Genomic DNA, 17,398 nt, shown 5'->3' on the forward strand with positions numbered 1-17,398 from the left:
GCTGGGATGATGGATGCATGCTCCCGATTCTGACTTAACGTGGGTCCTGGAGATCTGAGCTCAGGTCCTGATATTTGCTGGGCAATGACTTTACCAACCGTGCTGGTTTCCCCAGTCCCAGGGGCTTTGTTACAGTCATGTCTAGCAAAGAAGATTTTACTCCTCTGGGTGCTGCTGAAGCTGCCCTTCCTTTCTAGTGGGAATAGGATGTTCTTCCATCCTGAAGCCAAGTTCACCTGGGAAAGTTCTCCAGAGCTTTGAAGGGCCAGTGCAAGCCAGCAAGTGATGGTTCATGGTCAGCGGGAGAAGGCTCTTTCCAACACAGAGCAGCCATTAAGTTAGCTAGCCCAAACCACTGCAACCTTCTCCCTGCTAGGTCTCAGGCTGACGTAGGAAAGCCACCTGCTACTTCACACTCGGAGGGGAAGGCAGACACCAGCTCCCCACACTCCCCAGCCCCCACCCTTTTCTGCACAAAACCAAACAGCTGCCAAGACAAAGCTGTTTAGGAAGCTTCAGGCACGGTGACTGGAAAAGCAGTTAGTGACACTCCCGATTCCCAGAGGGGCATCGATTACTGACCCGTCACTCAAAGGACCTTCTTTACTGGATCATGGACAAGGTGGTTTTTAGAGCGAAAACAGAAGAGACAAAAAGAATTATCGGTGACATTCTGGGCTGCACGTGTGGGGGTCAAGGGCAGCCGTGGCAATCACACTCCATACCCACTTGAGCTGCCAACGAGCAGGGGATTGCCATGCAATTGAGGTGGCCAGAAGGGAAAGGCTGGCAGCAGCCATAACAGCCATTTGAAAGGCACAGCAAAAAACCCCCAAAACAAAACCCCAAACACAGACAGTGCCTACGAGGGACACGAGTCTTCTGACAGGCTGTAGCGTGGGGTCGTCAAGGATCAATCCAGCTGCCACCATGGGCATGACGGCTGTAAAGAGCCTGCTTCCAGAGCAGATAGAGAAGATAAAAAGAGGGTGGTGTGACCGAGAAACCCACCCCCCCAGAAGACCCCGCTGAGAGCTGCACCTATGGTCTGTGTGATGGGCTGACACAGGTTCCCTATATTCCTCAGTATGTGACCCGTGAAGACACAGGATTCTGCTGGCGAGCGGCACAATGGAGGAGGGGCCCTATCTCAAAAGGACTGATTGTTGGGACCTTGTATACGGGGAGAAATCTGGACACAGATGTGTACAGAGGCAGAGATGGAGTGATGTTCCACAGAGGCAGAGATGGAGTGATGTTCCGTCCTAAAGGCTAAGGAAGGCCAAAGGTCACTTACCCTAAGAGAACAAGCAAAACCAAGCATAGACTCTCTCAAGGACCAATCATACCGACAGGAACCTTGTGTCTGTCTCTGCCTCTCTCTCCCTTCTTGGTTTTTGCCACAGGGTTTCTCTGTGTAGCTCTGGCTGTTCTGGAATGCTATACCTGGCTGGCCTGCCTCTCCATCCTGAGTGCGGGGATTAAAGGTGCTGGTGAGATAGTCTTTATCCTAAGTTACATAGTTACTATGTAACTGAACTCCTGACCCTTCTGCCTCTACATCTCCCTGGGGCTGGGATAACCAGGAATGCATTGCCATACCCGATCTTAAACATTATTCACAAACTCAACTAGCTGAGAGTCATCACCAGCACTTAAGACACACTCTCGTGGTCTCCAGGGAAGTTTTCGGAACCCCTCCCTGTGTTTACACTTTCTTAGTGCCCGTCACGTTGTCACGTGGGGCCCCACCCAGGAAGTCAGTCACACCGACGCTGAGAAGGGAGGGCTTTTTTTCCCTGCTAGTTGCTGGGCACCAGAGGCTCTGAGGGCTCCAAACCACACTACTTTGCATCCCCCTTTTCCAGGGGACCCACTCAGAGCCCTCACCCCTCAAACACTCACTGAAAGTCGGGTAGCCTCAGATTCCATATGGACATTTTGCTTAGAGGGGTATCTGCCCACCTACAAATACAGGAGCCACACTGCTGGCAAGAGTTCCTGAGTCACCGATAACATACTAGCCAGATGGTTCCTTTCTATAGCCTCTGCCGTGGTATAACAGAAAGCCTCTAGAGGTATAATAGAAATGAAGATAGTCTTTTCTATAAGTGGTAGTACACTACAGGTATTTAATTTTACGTTCATTAGTATTTTGCCTACATGTATGTCTGTGTGAGGATGTCGGAAGCCCTGGATCTGGAGTTACACACAGCTGTGAGCCACCATGTGGGTGCTGAGAACTGAACCCAGGGCCTCTAGAAGAGCAGCCAGTGTTCTTAACCGCTGAGCCATCTCTCCAGTCCCCAAATGAAGACATTATAACTCTTTAGAATTTAAGTCTCTTCACTCTGACCACCAGACTCTTAAAACAAGGGACTCTGAGGACTTCCCCCAGGGAAGAGAATACTTGTTTCCAGAGTTACAAAGCTGATCACCTTGCAGGGCAAAACTGAAGCACAGGATGGGCCACAGAAGGGAGTCCACCTTGACCAGGACTGCTTAGATATGCCCATCTGTTGCCTTCTACTTAAACTTTACCCTGATCTCAGGCCCCTGAAGATCGTGTGTGTGTGTGTGTGTGTGTGTGATATTTGTGTGTATCTCTTCTCAATGTGGCCACATTGAATACATTGAATAAATCTCCTTTTTTCTGGTCTTCATTATTAATTTGACTCTTATAATTGATTTACTGAATCAATTATAAGGTTCAGGTGGCTGAACCTGGGTTGTTGGAGCACAGACTATGGCTCTCCCATCCCCACCCCAATCAGTAAGAGAGGAACAGTCATTCCCAGGACGTGGTTTTAATGCCTGTCTCTGCTGGGTATTTTTGGATGGTTCAAACCAAATGAAGTGCTAACTTCTGGCATTTCATGGGTGGCTTCAAACAAAAACTATTTCTGGCTGAGGAGGGGCGTGAGAGAGGAGGCCAGGGACAGAACATATTGTGGTCCTTACTGTTGCAGACAGAGGCGGAGCCTATCCAAGGCCAGGCTTTCCGGTCCCTTAAGGCCAGCTACTGGCTTCCTGTTTCCCTCCACTACCCGCTTTTGGCTCTGCCCAGTGGAAAGCCATCCTGTGCGTGTGTGGGACCAACTCAGATGTTGGGACTACACAAAAGGGAACACTAGTGTTTGCTGTTTACTGGGGACAAGGCTGGAGTCACTTGAGGCTCTCTTGTGATCTTCCTAGGCTGTGCCAACCTGTCCTCTTAGGACAGTGACCTCGCAGTCACAAGCTATTCTTGGACCAGCTTCAGACTTACTATTTTGACTGGCAGTGGAAGGTTCTGGTCCTCTTGTGCCCCGTCCAGAAATGTCAAGTCTGACATCTTAGGCATCAGGGTGCATTTGAGTGATAAGGGACGTGGGCAGCCAGCCACTAGCGGACATAGGGATATGAGAAAGAAAGAGAGAGATAGGGAGGGAGTTTGCATGGACAAGAAACCCAGTTCAGAGCCCAGCTTTGACTCTTCCCAATTGCAAAGATTTGAATTAAGTCTATAGCATCCCTAGGTCTCAGTTTCCTTATCTGAGATATGGGATAATTGTCCTAGCTCCAGGGCTCTGACCCAACTCAAGTGGTGACCCCTTCAACTGTTCCTGGTGGTTTTTTACTGACTGTTGTGACAGATGTGGGCTAGGAGCAGAGACCCAGAGATGCAGGTCAAACAGTCCAAAGGTGAGGGCAAAGGGGACAGACAGAGGGGGCAATAAAGAGGGGAAGTTGTCACAGGCCACTGATCTCAGTCAACAGGAGAGGAGGACAAAAGCTACCATTGTTGTCTCTGTGCTGGTCAAAAGCCTTTTGTGCCCGATGGCTGCCCCCTGTCACCCATAGGAAAGTGGCTGCCACAGAACTGGCCACCTGGGTAGCGTGTGCAGGAGGTGTGGCCCCGCTCTGTCTCTGACCCTGTCTCTCTGGAGCTGATAACGCCCCTCAGGCTCAGAGCCCCAAGTGTTGCCAAGCAACCGGAGGCAAAGCTAAAGGAGCAAGGGGCTTTGGGAATGGACTCACTTGGAGGGGTGTGGCAGATGCTGTGACCTGCTCATGTGCAGGGTCACTGTCCTCTACATTCTACCCCATTTCAGACTGGAAAAAAATAACTTAAAAAAAGGTATATGTGTGTTTGTGTGTATGATGTGTGTGTGTATGCACATGTGTGCTGTGATGTGGAGGTCATTGTGCATGTAGACTGACACTGGGGGGTGGTCAGTTCTTCTGTCTACTTTTATGTGGGTTCTAGGGAATCACACTTAGTAGGTTCACAGGCTTGTTGTGTTTTATCTGAATTTCACTGGCTTCTGTTTAATTTTGCTCACACTAAGTTCTCCTGGCCTCAAGCCCCATCCTCATCTTCTGAGCGCTTTATATAGCTTGTGCTAGCGTAAATGGGCTGAAAAGTCCGCTGCTTCTTAATGTTTCTCTAGAGCTTCAGAGAGGAGAAAAAGTAGCTGTTTCTGTTGTCTCGGGGTTTTTAAAGACACGGTCCCGGGCTGGCAAGATGTCTCAGTGGGTAAGAGCACCCGACTGCTCTTCCGAAGGTCAGGAGTTCAAATCCCAGCAACCACATGGTGGTTCACAACCATCCGTAATGAGATCTGACTCCCTCTTCTGGGGCGTCTGGAGACAGTTACAGTGGACTTACATATAATAAATCTTAAAAAAAAAAAAAAAAAAAGACACGGTCCCAATCTATCATCTAGATGGCTCTCAAAATAGTGGCTGTCCTGCCTCAGCCTCCCAAGTGCTGGAGTTATAGATGTGAGCTACCACATTTATACCACTTAGTATAAATAGAATCCTAAGCTGCTGGTGGCCCCACTGAAGTTCGGGGTATGAGTTTGCAGGAGCATAGGGAGGGATGGAGCCCACCCATGGGGAACCAGGTAAATGGCAGGAGACAGCCACGTCTGAGGCTGGACTAGGCTGGTAACCCTGGAACTAGACTATTCTTTCTCTCCAGTTTTCTTTTTTTTTTTTTTTTTTTTTTTTTTTTAAAGATTTTTTAAATTATTTATTTATTATATGTAAGTACACTGTAGCTGTCTTCAGACACTCCAGAAGAGGGCGCCAGATATTGTTACGGATGGTTGTGAGCCACCATGTGGTTGCTGGGATTTGAACTCAGGATCTCTGGAAGAGTAGTCAGTGCTCTTAACCGCTGAGCCATCTCTCCAGCCCTCTCTCCAGTTTTCTAAGTGGAGTTTTGATGCCAGATGGAAAACATACCCACCGTCAAAAACACGCTGGGATGTCAGGGGAAGCTTTTCTGCCTCTGTGCCTCAGGAGTATTTATATCTCTCTCAGAAGAACTCCAAAACCCAGCAGGGATGTAGAGCCTAGCTGGCCAGCTTGAAGGGGGTGCAGCCACAGGCTAAACCCAGGCACTCCAGGAAACCGCCTAGCTGTTGGAGGTCCCCAGGCCCAGGGTGAGCAGGATACCGCCTCCCAAGGGAGTGGGCCCATTGTACAAAACAGCCCACATTCCATCTGCTCAGAACCAGGCCAACAACTTGCCTGCATGGTCACTGAATTTTCAAGGGTGGGGTATATGGGGAACACCCACTTCCTCTGCTCACCTCCCACACGCAGCCTGCTCTTTTGTCAAAGCTTCAGTTGAGTTTAGGGAGGGGTCCAATGCCTTCTCTCTAGGAATAGGCAAAAGACCCTGGTCCAGGGAGCCCCATTCAGGCTGTGATAGCCCAGAGAACTCGAGGTGGGTGTACAGAGAGGGTTTGAATACAGTACTTTGGGGCCAGGCTACTTCCATGGGCAGGACTGTTGTTCCTACAGCAGTATGGCCACAGCCAAGAGTCTCAGTTGCTTCAAGGGTCCTATAAAAATGACAGTCCTCCACATACTAGCACCAGGAGATGATACAACCAAGGCCCAAGTCTGCATCTATGTGGCACCAAAGTACCAATGTAGACATAACACCTCAGGGGATTTATCATCATAGAATCCAAAATGGGGTAGACCTAAACCTTTGTGAACCCCAACACCCTCCCTAACTGCCCCCCCTTTTTTTAACACAGACTTGTGTAGTCCAGGTTGGTCTTGAACTTACATTGTAGCCTAGAATGACCTCCCGATCCTGTCTCCACCTTGGAGTGCTGGGACTCAAGCATGGGCCACTACACCTAGCTACTGAAAGCTGACGTTTCCTTTCAAGCATTGAAACTGCATAAGCCTCCCGCCTTCCAAGCTATTCACTGTTCCAAGCCTGGCACCACATCCCATGCACTTGGCACCCCCAAGCAAGCTCTGAGCAAAAGCCACAGGCCCCAGCTCCTCCCAGCCTTCCAGGTGCTCCCCAAACCCCTGCCCAAGGAGAACCGCCTGTCTAGGCAGGGAGATGACCAAAAGGTGGAGGCAGGCAGGTCTCACAGCCTTGGGAACAGGCTTGTCTCAGCAGCTGTGGTTGGCAACCAGCCTGCGACAGATCTGGAGTCAGAGGTTCCCAGGAACCAAGATGAGCCACGTATGACGCAGCCCACATAGGAAGCACAACACTTACAGTCGCTTGATCCCCGATTCAGGCTGGGGGGACGTCCTCGGGTGTGTAATGGGCGGAGGCTGGGGTATTCGATTCTCTTCTTCTATTTCTTCACTGAAGGCATGCAACGAAGTCAAAATAAATAAATAAATAAAAATTCTGTGAGAACCAGAATTTTCCAGAAATGGATAGAATGGTTTGATAGGGTGCAAAATTTCTTGATGGAGAATAAGATCTTCTTGGGAAGATGGCATCTGGTGTCTCTGTTGTCACACTCTGCCTGGGACTCTAAGTTAGTCTCTGGCCCAGGGGCAGTGGTTCAAGACAGGGACTCGATAGCTCCCTCCCTTCCTCCCACCTCTCCCTCTCCCTCTCTCTTCCCCTCCCTCTCTCCTTTTGTTGTGTGTGCATATATGCATGTCTACAGACACGTGTTCATGTCTGAATGCACATGTATGTCTGTGTGCACGCAGAGGCCCAGGTTGATGGAGATGACCCTCACTACCCACCCCTCTCCCATCTTATTCTCTGAGGCAGGATCTCTCCATCAAACCCTGAGCTCTCAGCTAAGGATACTTCCACTAGCTTGCTCTGGGGATCTCCTAGAATAACCAGGAAGCCACACACCATCCCAGCATTACGTGGCTTCTGAAGATCTCCATCCCTCCATCCATCCGACCCGTCTTAGTTTTGATTTTCTGATACACGATCTCACATATCCAAGGGGGGCCTTGAACGTCATATGCTACTGAAAAGGACAAAAGTTCCCACCCCCTAATGCTGCAACCCATTAGTAAATGTGATGACTTCTAGACAAAAAATGATTTCCATTGCCACTTCATAACTGTAATTTTGCTACCGTTATGAATATTTTTTGGAGATAGAGGTTTGCTAAAGGGATCACGCACTACCTGACACTATAGATTTTTTGTTGTTGTTGGTTTTATTTGTTTGTTTGTTTGTTTTTCAATACAAAGTTTCCCTTTAGCCCTGGCTGTCCTGGAACTTGCTCTGTATATTGGGCTGGCCTCGAACTCACAGAGATCCGCCTACCCTTGTTTCTCAAGAGCCACCATGCCGAGCTATTTTATTATACTTATTTGTGTGTGTGTGTGTGTGTGTGTGTGTGTGTGTGTGTGTATGTATGTGTGTGTGTGTGGGGGGGGATATGTGTGTGCAGGTGCCTGAGGCAAGAATGCTTTAAATTCCCTAGAGCTGGAGTTCCAGGTGGTTGTAGGTTGTCTGGTACGGGTGCCAGGAATTGAACCTGGATCCTCTATAAGAGCAATTAGTGATCTCACCCTTGAAGCTATCTCTCCAGGCTCTCTCTTTTACCAATTCTAAAACTCGTTGATTTGGCTACCACAGGTGCCAGCCCACACCAGGGACTCACTTGCCTCCAACTCCCCAGGGGTGGGGTAACAGGCAGGAAACACAGCACACAGCTGGGGACCTGAAAATGTCCTCAATGTCCCAATGTAACCCTTCATAGACTGAGCTATCCATCTCCCCAACCGAGACAGACATCTCTGCCACGCAAAGGCTTTCTGGTCATTCCTTTTTTTTCCAGTAATGCACTCGGCAAAACGCGCAATGTCCTGCCCGGAGGCTGTGTGACCTTTCTGCCATCTCTAAGGATGCTTGACTGACGCTGCACAAGGACTGTCGTGCTTGGGTTTGGGGTGTGTCCCTGAGGCCCAGCCAGAGTTTTTTGGTTTCACGGTACCTGTGCTCACCTCTTATAGTAGGCCAGTTCCTCTTGCAGCAGAAACACCTTGGACTTGAGCTCGTTCCTCTCGTGCAGGACGTCCCGCAGCTCCTGGAGCGTGAACCTCGGGCGGTTGGGGTCCTTGAGGTCCAGGGCGGCCTTCTCTGCATCTGAAATCGATTCCTCTCCATCTGGCTGCGGCTGGATCTGAAGGAGGCAGAGGGAGCCATTATCTAAGGACTCCTGACAGCGGGAGGATGCTGGAATTTTCCACCTCCCCACGGTAGGCGGCTCGCTCAGGCAGGTCACTATTTTCAGTATCTGGGGAGCAGCCTCCGCTTACCTTCTTTTCAGCTTCTCCCTGGAGGTGGAAGCCAGCCACCACCTGTTCCCCGAGCGAGCAAACGCGCCTTCACTAGCCCTGCATCCCGGACACCTACTCGTCAGGGTTCTATTACAAATGAGCAGAGGCGTGCCTCCCACGGTGCCTCCCACCACCACCTGTTGCTTTATCCTGCTCTATCCTGCACATTCTCCTCCTGGATTCTCACTTCAGACCTCCCTTAATCTGCACAAAGTGTGTGGAAACAGCCTCTACTCTTGGTTCCGTTTTCAATTAATGAGAAGCCACAGCACCTTTTGTGACAGACCCTCTGGCCAGATCCCCTTCTTCCTTAGAGACTCCTGGCATCTTGCTGGGGTTCAGAGCCTGGCAGGGTAGGTACATCTGTCCTTCATGCATGCTACACAGACCGATCCCCGCATCATTCTGAGTCACCTGCCCACTTCCTTTCAGAGACTGGTAGCCTTTCAGAGGAATTGTAAGACACATGAAACACAGAGTTTACCATTTTATCCATTTTAAAGCATCCTAGCTGGGTGTGGCGGTACATGACTCTCTAATCTCGACCCATAGGATGCTGAGATATGAAGGATGCCTGAGGTTCAAGGACAGCCTGAGCTATGTAGTGAGTTTCAAAGCATCTGGGTCACACAGTTAGTTTGGGCTAGCCTGGGCTACATGGTGATTATGAAGACAGCCTGAGCTACAGAGACTTTGAACAAACCTGGGATACAGTATAAGATGTAGTCTTTTTTTTTTTTCTGAGAAAAAAAGTCTCATTTAGGGTCGGGCGTGGTGGCACACGCACGCCTTTGATCCCAGCACTTGGGAGGCAGAGGCAGGTGGATTTCTGAGTTCGAGGCCAGCCTGGTCTACAGAGTGAGTTCCAGGACAGCCAGGGCTACACAGAGAAACCCTGTCTTAAAAAAAAAAAAGTCTCATTTAGCAGCACTTGGCACTTTTATACCACTAATTCCAGAACATTCTCATCTTCCAAAGGAGCCTTCACGAAGCAAGTATCTACCACTCTGCCTTCTTTCAGTCTCAGCACCTCCAGGAAACCGGCTGTCTTGTGTCTCTGGACTGTCCCTACCCGGACATTTCCCATAATGTATCTGCTTCATCCAATCAGCATTGCGTTTCATGCACATTACAGCCCATGTCAGAGAGTCAACCCTGGTTAACCTGGTTAACCAGGCATTAACCCTAGCTAATGCCTGGTTAATATTCCCCAGAGTAGAAGGTGTGCATGGAGGTCTCATCCTATAACGGACTGGACATATTGGTGGCTTCTCCTCTTTAGATGTGAATCTCAACATCCAATATCCTCCGATGAGACACCTGTCTTCGGTTCCTGAGAAATATGTCCAGGTGTGAACAGCTGTGTGAACAGCTGGATCTCATGGAGACTCTGTCTCTAACTTTCTGAACTCTCATTCTACACCAAAGTGCTTCCCGCATCGGATGCACTACATTCCAGACACACCCTGGGGCCCGGTTTCTCCCTGTTCTCCACTACACCTGTCACTTTTGTTTTTTTCATCTATTTATTGTGTGTATCTGTGAGTGTGCTGCAGAGTGTGTGCTGGTCAGAGTTCAACTTTTGCAAGTCAGCTCTTTCTTTCCACCATGTGGGTCCAGGTACCAAAGCCCAGAGGTCAGGCTAGGCAGCAAGCAGCTTTACCTACTGGGCCATCTCGCCAGCAACTTGACACAGGTGAGAGCTATTTGAAAGGAGGAAACCTCAATTGAGAGACTACTGCTTTAGGACTGGAGAGATGGTTCAGTGGTTAAGAGCACTGACTGAGGGCTGGTGGCTCAGTGGGTAAGAGTACCCGACTGCTCTTCCAAAGGTCCAGAGTTCAAATCCCAGCAACCACATGGCAGCTCACAATCATCTGTAACGAGATCTGATGCCCTCTTCTGGTGTATCTGAAGACAGCTACAGTGTACTTACATATAATAAATAAATCTTTAAAAAAAAAAAAAAAAGAGCACTGACTGCCTTTCCGTAGGTCCTGAGTTCAATTCCCAGCAACTACGTAGTGGCTCATAACCATTTGTAATGACATCTGCTTCCCCCTTCTGGTGTGCATGAAGACAGAAATACACACAGAAATACACACACAGAGACTTATAAGTTAATAAATATTTTTAACAAAGATCTAACTGAGCTGTAATGTATTTTCTTAAGTAGTGGTTAATGAGGCAGGGCCCAGCCCATTGTGGGAGGTACCATCCCTGTGCTGGTGCTCCTGGGTTCTATAAGAAAGCAGGCTGAGCAGAGCTATGGGAACAAGCTAGCAAGCAGCATCCCTCCTTGGCTTCTGCATCAGCTCCTGCCTCCAGGTTGTTACCTGATTTCCCGTCCTGACTTCCCTCAACGATGAGCAGTGCTATGGAAGTATAAGCCAAATAAAACCCTGTCCTCTTCAACTCGCTGTTGGTCATGGCGTTTCATCTCAGCAATAGTGACTAAGACTACTCTGGTCCATCATTTTCTTTCCTGAGACAGGTTCTCTATCCGTAGCCCAGGCTGGCTGGAACCCACATCAATCTTCCTGCAGCAGCTTCTGGAATGCTAGGGTGACAGGTGTGTCCCACTGAACACCCGTAAACCCCCCCCTCCACCTTTCCTAATACTTGTGATAGTCTGACCTTGAACATGCCAACCCAAGACATGCCACTAGGCTCAGCCCACTAAGCCAGCAAATCAAATCCCAGGTGGTCCATTTCTTCAAGGCCACCCAGTATCTGACACCCAAGAGACTCCAGTGTCCCTGTACACGGACACCAGGATGCTCTCGAATAGCATTTTTCAACTGTGTGACTGCAACTCTTCAAGGGTTAAACATTCTTGTCACAGGGGTTGCTGAAGACCATCCGAAACCACAGATATTTACATTATGAGTCATAATAGCATTAGGAAGGTTGAGAATGGCTGCTCTCAAATGGGAAGGCTGGGGTAGACAACACACCCCTCCCCAGCCCCCCTCAGCCCCACGGGGAGAATCGGATTCTAGCTAGGACGGTGGCTCATGGCTGCCCAGAGGCCAAGGCTCCAGGAGGCTGAGCTGAGGTGTGTCCTGGACAGGACAGGCTGTTCTGGAGAAGGGAAAGCTGACACCGCCTGTTGCCTGTCGGGCAGGTCAGCTGAGCAGCAGAGGGGAAGATCAAGGCGGGTGGGGAGGGCTCTGCCCATACCTACAGTTGGAGCCAGAACCACTGCAGAAGAGGTCGGGAAGCAAGAGAAGAAACAAGACTCCCGTGTCCCCACAGGCCACTCAGAATTTGCTGATTCCCCTCCCTACTAAGCCACTTTCCTGCCCAGCCTGTTGCAGCCTCTGTCAAAGCTTCATTTCCTTTCATGGTTGTGTAATATGCTACGGTGAGGCAAACCTCTATCTAGGTCTTACCCATCACTACTGAGGCTGCACCACTAGGGGCTGGCTACCTACTCAGACAGTGCCCCCCATTTAAAGGGCATCCAGCATTTACTAAGCACTCTGTGCCTTGCTGTCCTTGAACTCCAAACTGGGAACAGACCGGGACTGGCAAGCAGGATCAGGAGACATACACACAGATACATCGATAAGTGAGGATCTGAGGAAGAGGTTCCTAGAGAGGGGCTCCCTCTGCGGAGGGTGCTGATGCAGATGTAGGAGTTTCCCACCAATTCTCAGCAGCGATGGCATGGACCCAAAGTTGCAGACTAGAGAACCTTGGGCCACAGTGTTCCCCACATGTACTTAGACTCCTGCTGTACCATAAAAATCTACTGAATTAGTTGTCAACAGTGTTAAGATCTAGAGCCTCGAATTCCAAATCCTTCTGCCTTAGCTTCCTTAGTGCTGGGCTCACAAGTGTACATCATCATGCCCCAGTGAACTTAGTGATACTCGTAAAGTCTCTTCCGTCCTTAGCATTCAGGGGGCCCCGGCTCCCTAGCTGTGGCTGTGTTCAGCCAAGACATAGCGAGCTGGGGATGGAGTGATGGGTTCAGTGGTTGCGAGCACTGACTGCTCTCCCAGGGGTCCTGAATTATATTCCCAGCCCCCATATGGCAGCTCCCAACTGTCTGTAAGTCTGTTATCTGATGCCCTCTTCTGGTATGCAGACAAAACAGCCATAATAAATAAACAATAAATCTTAATGGGGGGGGGGCGGAGACAGAGAGCACCCTCTGGTCTGGAGCCAGATCGGCTCTTTTGTGGCAGAGAGGATCAATCCCTTCAGAGCTTAGGCCAGTCTTAGCTAGGCCGATGGTAGTTTTGCCTCTGAGTATTTATAAACTGGAGTGTAGGGAGAATTGGGATTCTATTAGCCATGACTCCAGCCTGTGTGCAGCCGGAGCAAGGACCATCCCAGCTGGAGAGCCTGAACCGGTTCCTTCCAATGTAGCCATCATGCCGATCAGAGGTCCTTCCAGGCTCATGCCACAAGGGACCGTAGGGTGGCTCAGGTTATCTCAGATAAGCTGCTCCCTTGGGGGCGCTCTGGGCCCAGGTGCCAGGAGATGCTTGGAGGCCCCAGGAGCAGCATCGCAGGTCGGGGCCTTCTAACCTGAGGCCTGGCCTCCTGGGAAGGCTCCCCTGTGGGATCAATGGAGCCTGGTGACCACGGCTCGGAGCAATCGGGACTGATTACTCTCTCATCACACTGGACCGGAGATCCAGGATCTAAACCCTGGCTCAAGCCAGCTACCAGGCCCTTAGGGGAATTTGGGATTCTCTGCCTTTGTTGTTGTTGTGAAACAGTTTCCCTGTGTAGCCCAAGCTGGCCTCGAACTAGAAATGTTGCTCATGATGGTCTTGAATACCTTCCATAGGCCAAATGCTGGGGCTTCAGGCATGCAGGGCCATACCCTTGGATACCTTTATTGTACCTGAAGACCTGCTTCGTAAAAATTAACTGGAAGTCACTCATTCATTCATTCATTCATTTATCTTATATGAGTACACTGTAGCTGTCTTCAGATACACCAGAAGAGGGCATCACATCCCATTACAGATGGTTGTGAGCCACCATGTGGTTGCTGGGAATTGAACTCAGGACCTCTGGAAGAGCAGTCAGTGCTCTTAACCGCTGGGTCATCTCCACAGCCCCCAGATGTCACTCATCATGATTTACTTTGCAACCCTGGAGATGGAAATATGCCCTGGCATATTTCTCTTCACTGTAAATGGCCCAACTCTGTGGTTCCTGAATTACACCTCGCAAAGTCTTATGTAAAACTCCACAGTGGGGGGTGGGGGTCTTGTCTGCTGGAGGTAAAACTGAAGGTCAATGTGAAGGCAAGGTGTGGAGTTCTGAGGCCAGCCTGGGTTACATGGTGAGACCTTATTTCCAAAGCAGCATGGAGGAGGTAAGGATACAGCTCAGTGGGTAGGGCCACTTTGAGAGCCTGCACTCGCATACGTGCAAGCACACTTGCGCGAGCACACACAAACATACACACACACACACACACACACACACACACACACGCATACCAGGCCTTGAGTTCAATGGCCCTTGTTTGCATAAACCAGGTAAGGTTTACACACTATAATCCTGGCATAGGAGAGGCAGAGGTGGGAGAATTGTGAGTTCTGGGTCATTCTTGGGCCACAGGAGACCTTGTCACACCTCCCAAGACAAACAAGCAAACAAACCACAATAAGGACGAAGAGGATTAGGGAAATGAGAGAGAAAACCAGGTTACTAAGGAAATACCAAGAATGGCTTCCTCAGCCAGGCATGGCGGCACACACCTTTAACCCTACACTCCCCCACCCCCCCCCACCCCCGCCCCAGGAAGCAGAAGCAGGTGCATCTCTGTGAGTTTAAAGCCAGCCTGGCTTACACAGTGAGTTCCAGGACAGCTGGGGATATGTGGAAAGACCCTGTCTCACAAACCCAGAGGGGTGGGATGGGGAGCGGGGAGGTTAGTGTGTTTCCATTCCAGCTCCAGAATGCTCCAGCCCTGCCCTAGGACTGACCCACACACAGGGCTGCATTCCCCAGCCCCGCTCCCGGCTGTTCCCTGCCTGGAATAGCTTGTTCCACATTCCACTGGAAACCTGCCCACCCGACCTGTCCCCACCTCCCCGCCTCCCAGGGCAGGGGCAAACACTCTGCCACTGAGCATGAGTGCTTCAGAGAACCTTCTGGAAGCACGAGGGCCGGCCGGCCACGCCCCCCTGCTCGTAAGCGCAATCTCTCTCTCTCTCTCTCTCTCTGCTCCACTGTCCAGTCCCCCAGCCCCCACAGGACTCCACTTGGGCTGCCTAAGATTCTGAACCACTGACTCAGGACTGTTCTCCTCTTGTTGCCAGAAGCCCCAGGTCTCAGCCAACTAACTCTGCTGCCCTCCCGTGTGATGGACAAGTACCCTGGACTTCCCACAGCTCTGAGGCCAATCGGGCAGAGCCATCCCGGATGTGGACAGCCTGACTTTACACCTCATTTCTTTCTATTTTTCTATTCGTGTGTCTACGCAGAAGCCAGATGTTAACATCAGGTGTCTTCCCGTTGCTCTCCGCTTTATCTGTTTAGATCAGCAATTCTGCTAGACTGGCTAGTTAAGGAAAGCCTGAGACACCCCTGTGGCCCCACCCCGCATCCCCCATCCCCTGTGCTGGATTACAGGCATAAGCCCCTCCTGGCTTTTTCTATGTCAGTGCTAGGGATCCAAATTCAGGTCTCCGGACTCAGGCCCTTCCATCCCTTTATCAACAGCCATCTCCTCCCCAGCCCTTCTCTCCATCTCTTCTTCATTCCTCAGCTGCCAGAAAAGAAAGATAAAATCAGCCTGTGCAGGCGGCTGGTGCAAAATGTCCCTGTCCTCCTTTAAGGTACCTGGAGCGGGCCTGGGAATCACGTGGCCTCCGGGTTATGTCCTCAGAGATCCAGGTTTAGACCGACCCTGCCTGGTCCTAAGGATAGAAGTTTGAGTTCCCGGGGCGAGAGTGTAGCATGGTTACCACCACTCCACCCCATACTGGGATTGCAGCCTGGTGGCTCTGTCTTGTGTCTGCTCCCCTGCTATGGACCTGGCCCAGCCTTTGACTCCAGGCCTGCATTATTACAAAGTCACTGGAATCTGCCACACCTCACTTCCCCTTCTATAGGGTCTTTCATATAATCCCAGGGCTCGCCACAACTGCAGAAGCCCTGTCATGGGACCTGACCCTCGTGCATTTCGGCCGAAGCTCGGAGCCTGCATGGCGCTCAGAGTGCTCTCTTGTGCTCCAGAGAACAGCTGTGACCCCAGCCTACCCACCCAAATCCCTGAGTCTCCATCGTTCCGCTTGGCATCCACCTGGCCTGTGGACTGCTTTATGGCAGCCAGGGACTCAGGAGGGCTCAGCACCCATCTTGTAGGCCTCTCCATTCAGGGCTGACTTAGGGATGAGCCAGTGAGAGAATCCCTGCAGACTTCAGCTAGGACTCATGGGGAAGAGGCTTGCTCAGCAGGCTGATATCAGGGACCATGTCATGGCAAGAGCCCACCAGAAAAGTGATACCAACTTAGAGACAACAAAGCCCAAGAGGCCTGAGTCAAATTCCTGCTGCCATCTTCTGAGTACCTGGAGCCAGCTGAACCTGAAGCTGTTACTATCATCAAGGGTCAGTCACACAGCCAACTCCTTTCCTTCTCCTTCTCCTCCTCCTCCTCCTCCTCCCCCCCTTCCTCCCTCCCTCCATCCCTCCGTCCCTCCCTCCCTCTCCTCCATGACTGGCCCTTTAGAAGCAACTGGCCCAGATTCATCCACTAGGCAAGAACTGTCCAGGCTGGAGCTCAGTTTCCTGTAAGTTCATCAGCTTCACAGATTGACCGGTTGTGTGTGTGAACCTTAAAACAGTCAGTACACATCCAAGGGAAAGAAAATGCACTCCCAACCTTTCCTGTATCCACTGGGGTCTCACACATCTCCTCCCTGATCCTACCCCCATCAGTTGTTGGCCTGTTCTTGGGGTTCCTGAAGTCCCCTGGGGACTATCTGTGTCAAACCCACTACAGCCTCCTGCTGGCCCTGAGCCTTCTGACAGCTCCGTCCCCTGAACAGAGAGGTCTCCAGTGCTCCCAGCAGATGCCTGCTTCTGCCTTCTTGTTGGCATCTGCTGGACACATGGGGCCCACACTTCCAGGGTCCCTGAGCACTCGGGAGCAGGACCTTGTGGATAATTGTCCCCAGTGTCACCCTGTGGAAAGGCAGCTCTGGGAGGTACTGTGTACCTTTCAACAGCCCCAGCAGGGCCTGGACATCCTCAGCCTGGGGAGTGACCATATCATCACCAGGCCTTTAGCTTCCCTGTCACACACTGCCTCAGGGGTCACCTCTCGAGTGGGGGTCTTGCCGGAAGTCCTGGCCACCAGCTTTTGCTGAGACACACTGGTGAGGATAATGACTCCCTACCCGGACAGTCTCTCCGTTACCATGGGTTAGGCTAGGACTCAGTCCTTCCTTTCTATGAGCCCCACTCTCACCCCCACCCCCACCCCCACCACAGCACCTGCCAATCCCTCAGATGCACACACACTCTCCCTTAGGAGCCTGCAGGCCTGACTTCCATCTTCCACCCACACCTCACAGACAGACCCTCCCCGCCACTCACTGCACACCAGCCACCTTCACCCCGATGGCCCTCTGGGCTCAGCTTGCTGCAGGGCCTTTGCACAGTCATTCTTCCCACCTGGAACCCACTCCCCTTCACCTCTACTGATCCTTTCAGTCACCCCTGGAAAAGTCCCCTGAGCCCATCTCTGACAAGCCAACCCGTTTAATTAATTCTCCTGATGGACAAAGAGTCCTCCCGCTAGAGTTCCATCATCCTGGGAACCCACACAGCAAAAGGAAGG

General features: G+C 51.0%; 1 protein-coding gene across 5 annotated transcripts in view; it reads right to left on the reverse strand.

Moving 5' to 3' along the window:
• The window catches only part of Rilpl1 (Rab interacting lysosomal protein-like 1), a 38,362-nt gene that overhangs the window by 2,237 nt on the left and 18,727 nt on the right, over positions 1–17,398 (reverse strand). Inside the window, exons 5-7 of one of the 5 annotated variants that reach the window (XM_006530492.4) lie at positions 8,239–8,417; positions 6,524–6,616; positions 867–954 (exon numbers count right to left, since the gene is read on the reverse strand). In XM_006530492.4, coding sequence (XP_006530555.1) covers positions 867–954; positions 6,524–6,616; positions 8,239–8,417 — 360 coding nt within the window. Of the gene's footprint in view, positions 1–857; positions 958–6,523; positions 6,617–8,238; positions 8,418–17,398 lie in introns of all 5 variants that reach the window. The other 4 variants (XM_011248246.3, XM_006530491.4, XM_011248245.3 and 1 more) reach the window with 4 other exon arrangements.

Source organism: Mus musculus, chromosome 5, assembly GCF_000001635.26.
Source record: "Mus musculus strain C57BL/6J chromosome 5, GRCm38.p6 C57BL/6J".
NCBI lineage: Eukaryota > Metazoa > Chordata > Mammalia > Rodentia > Muridae > Mus > Mus musculus.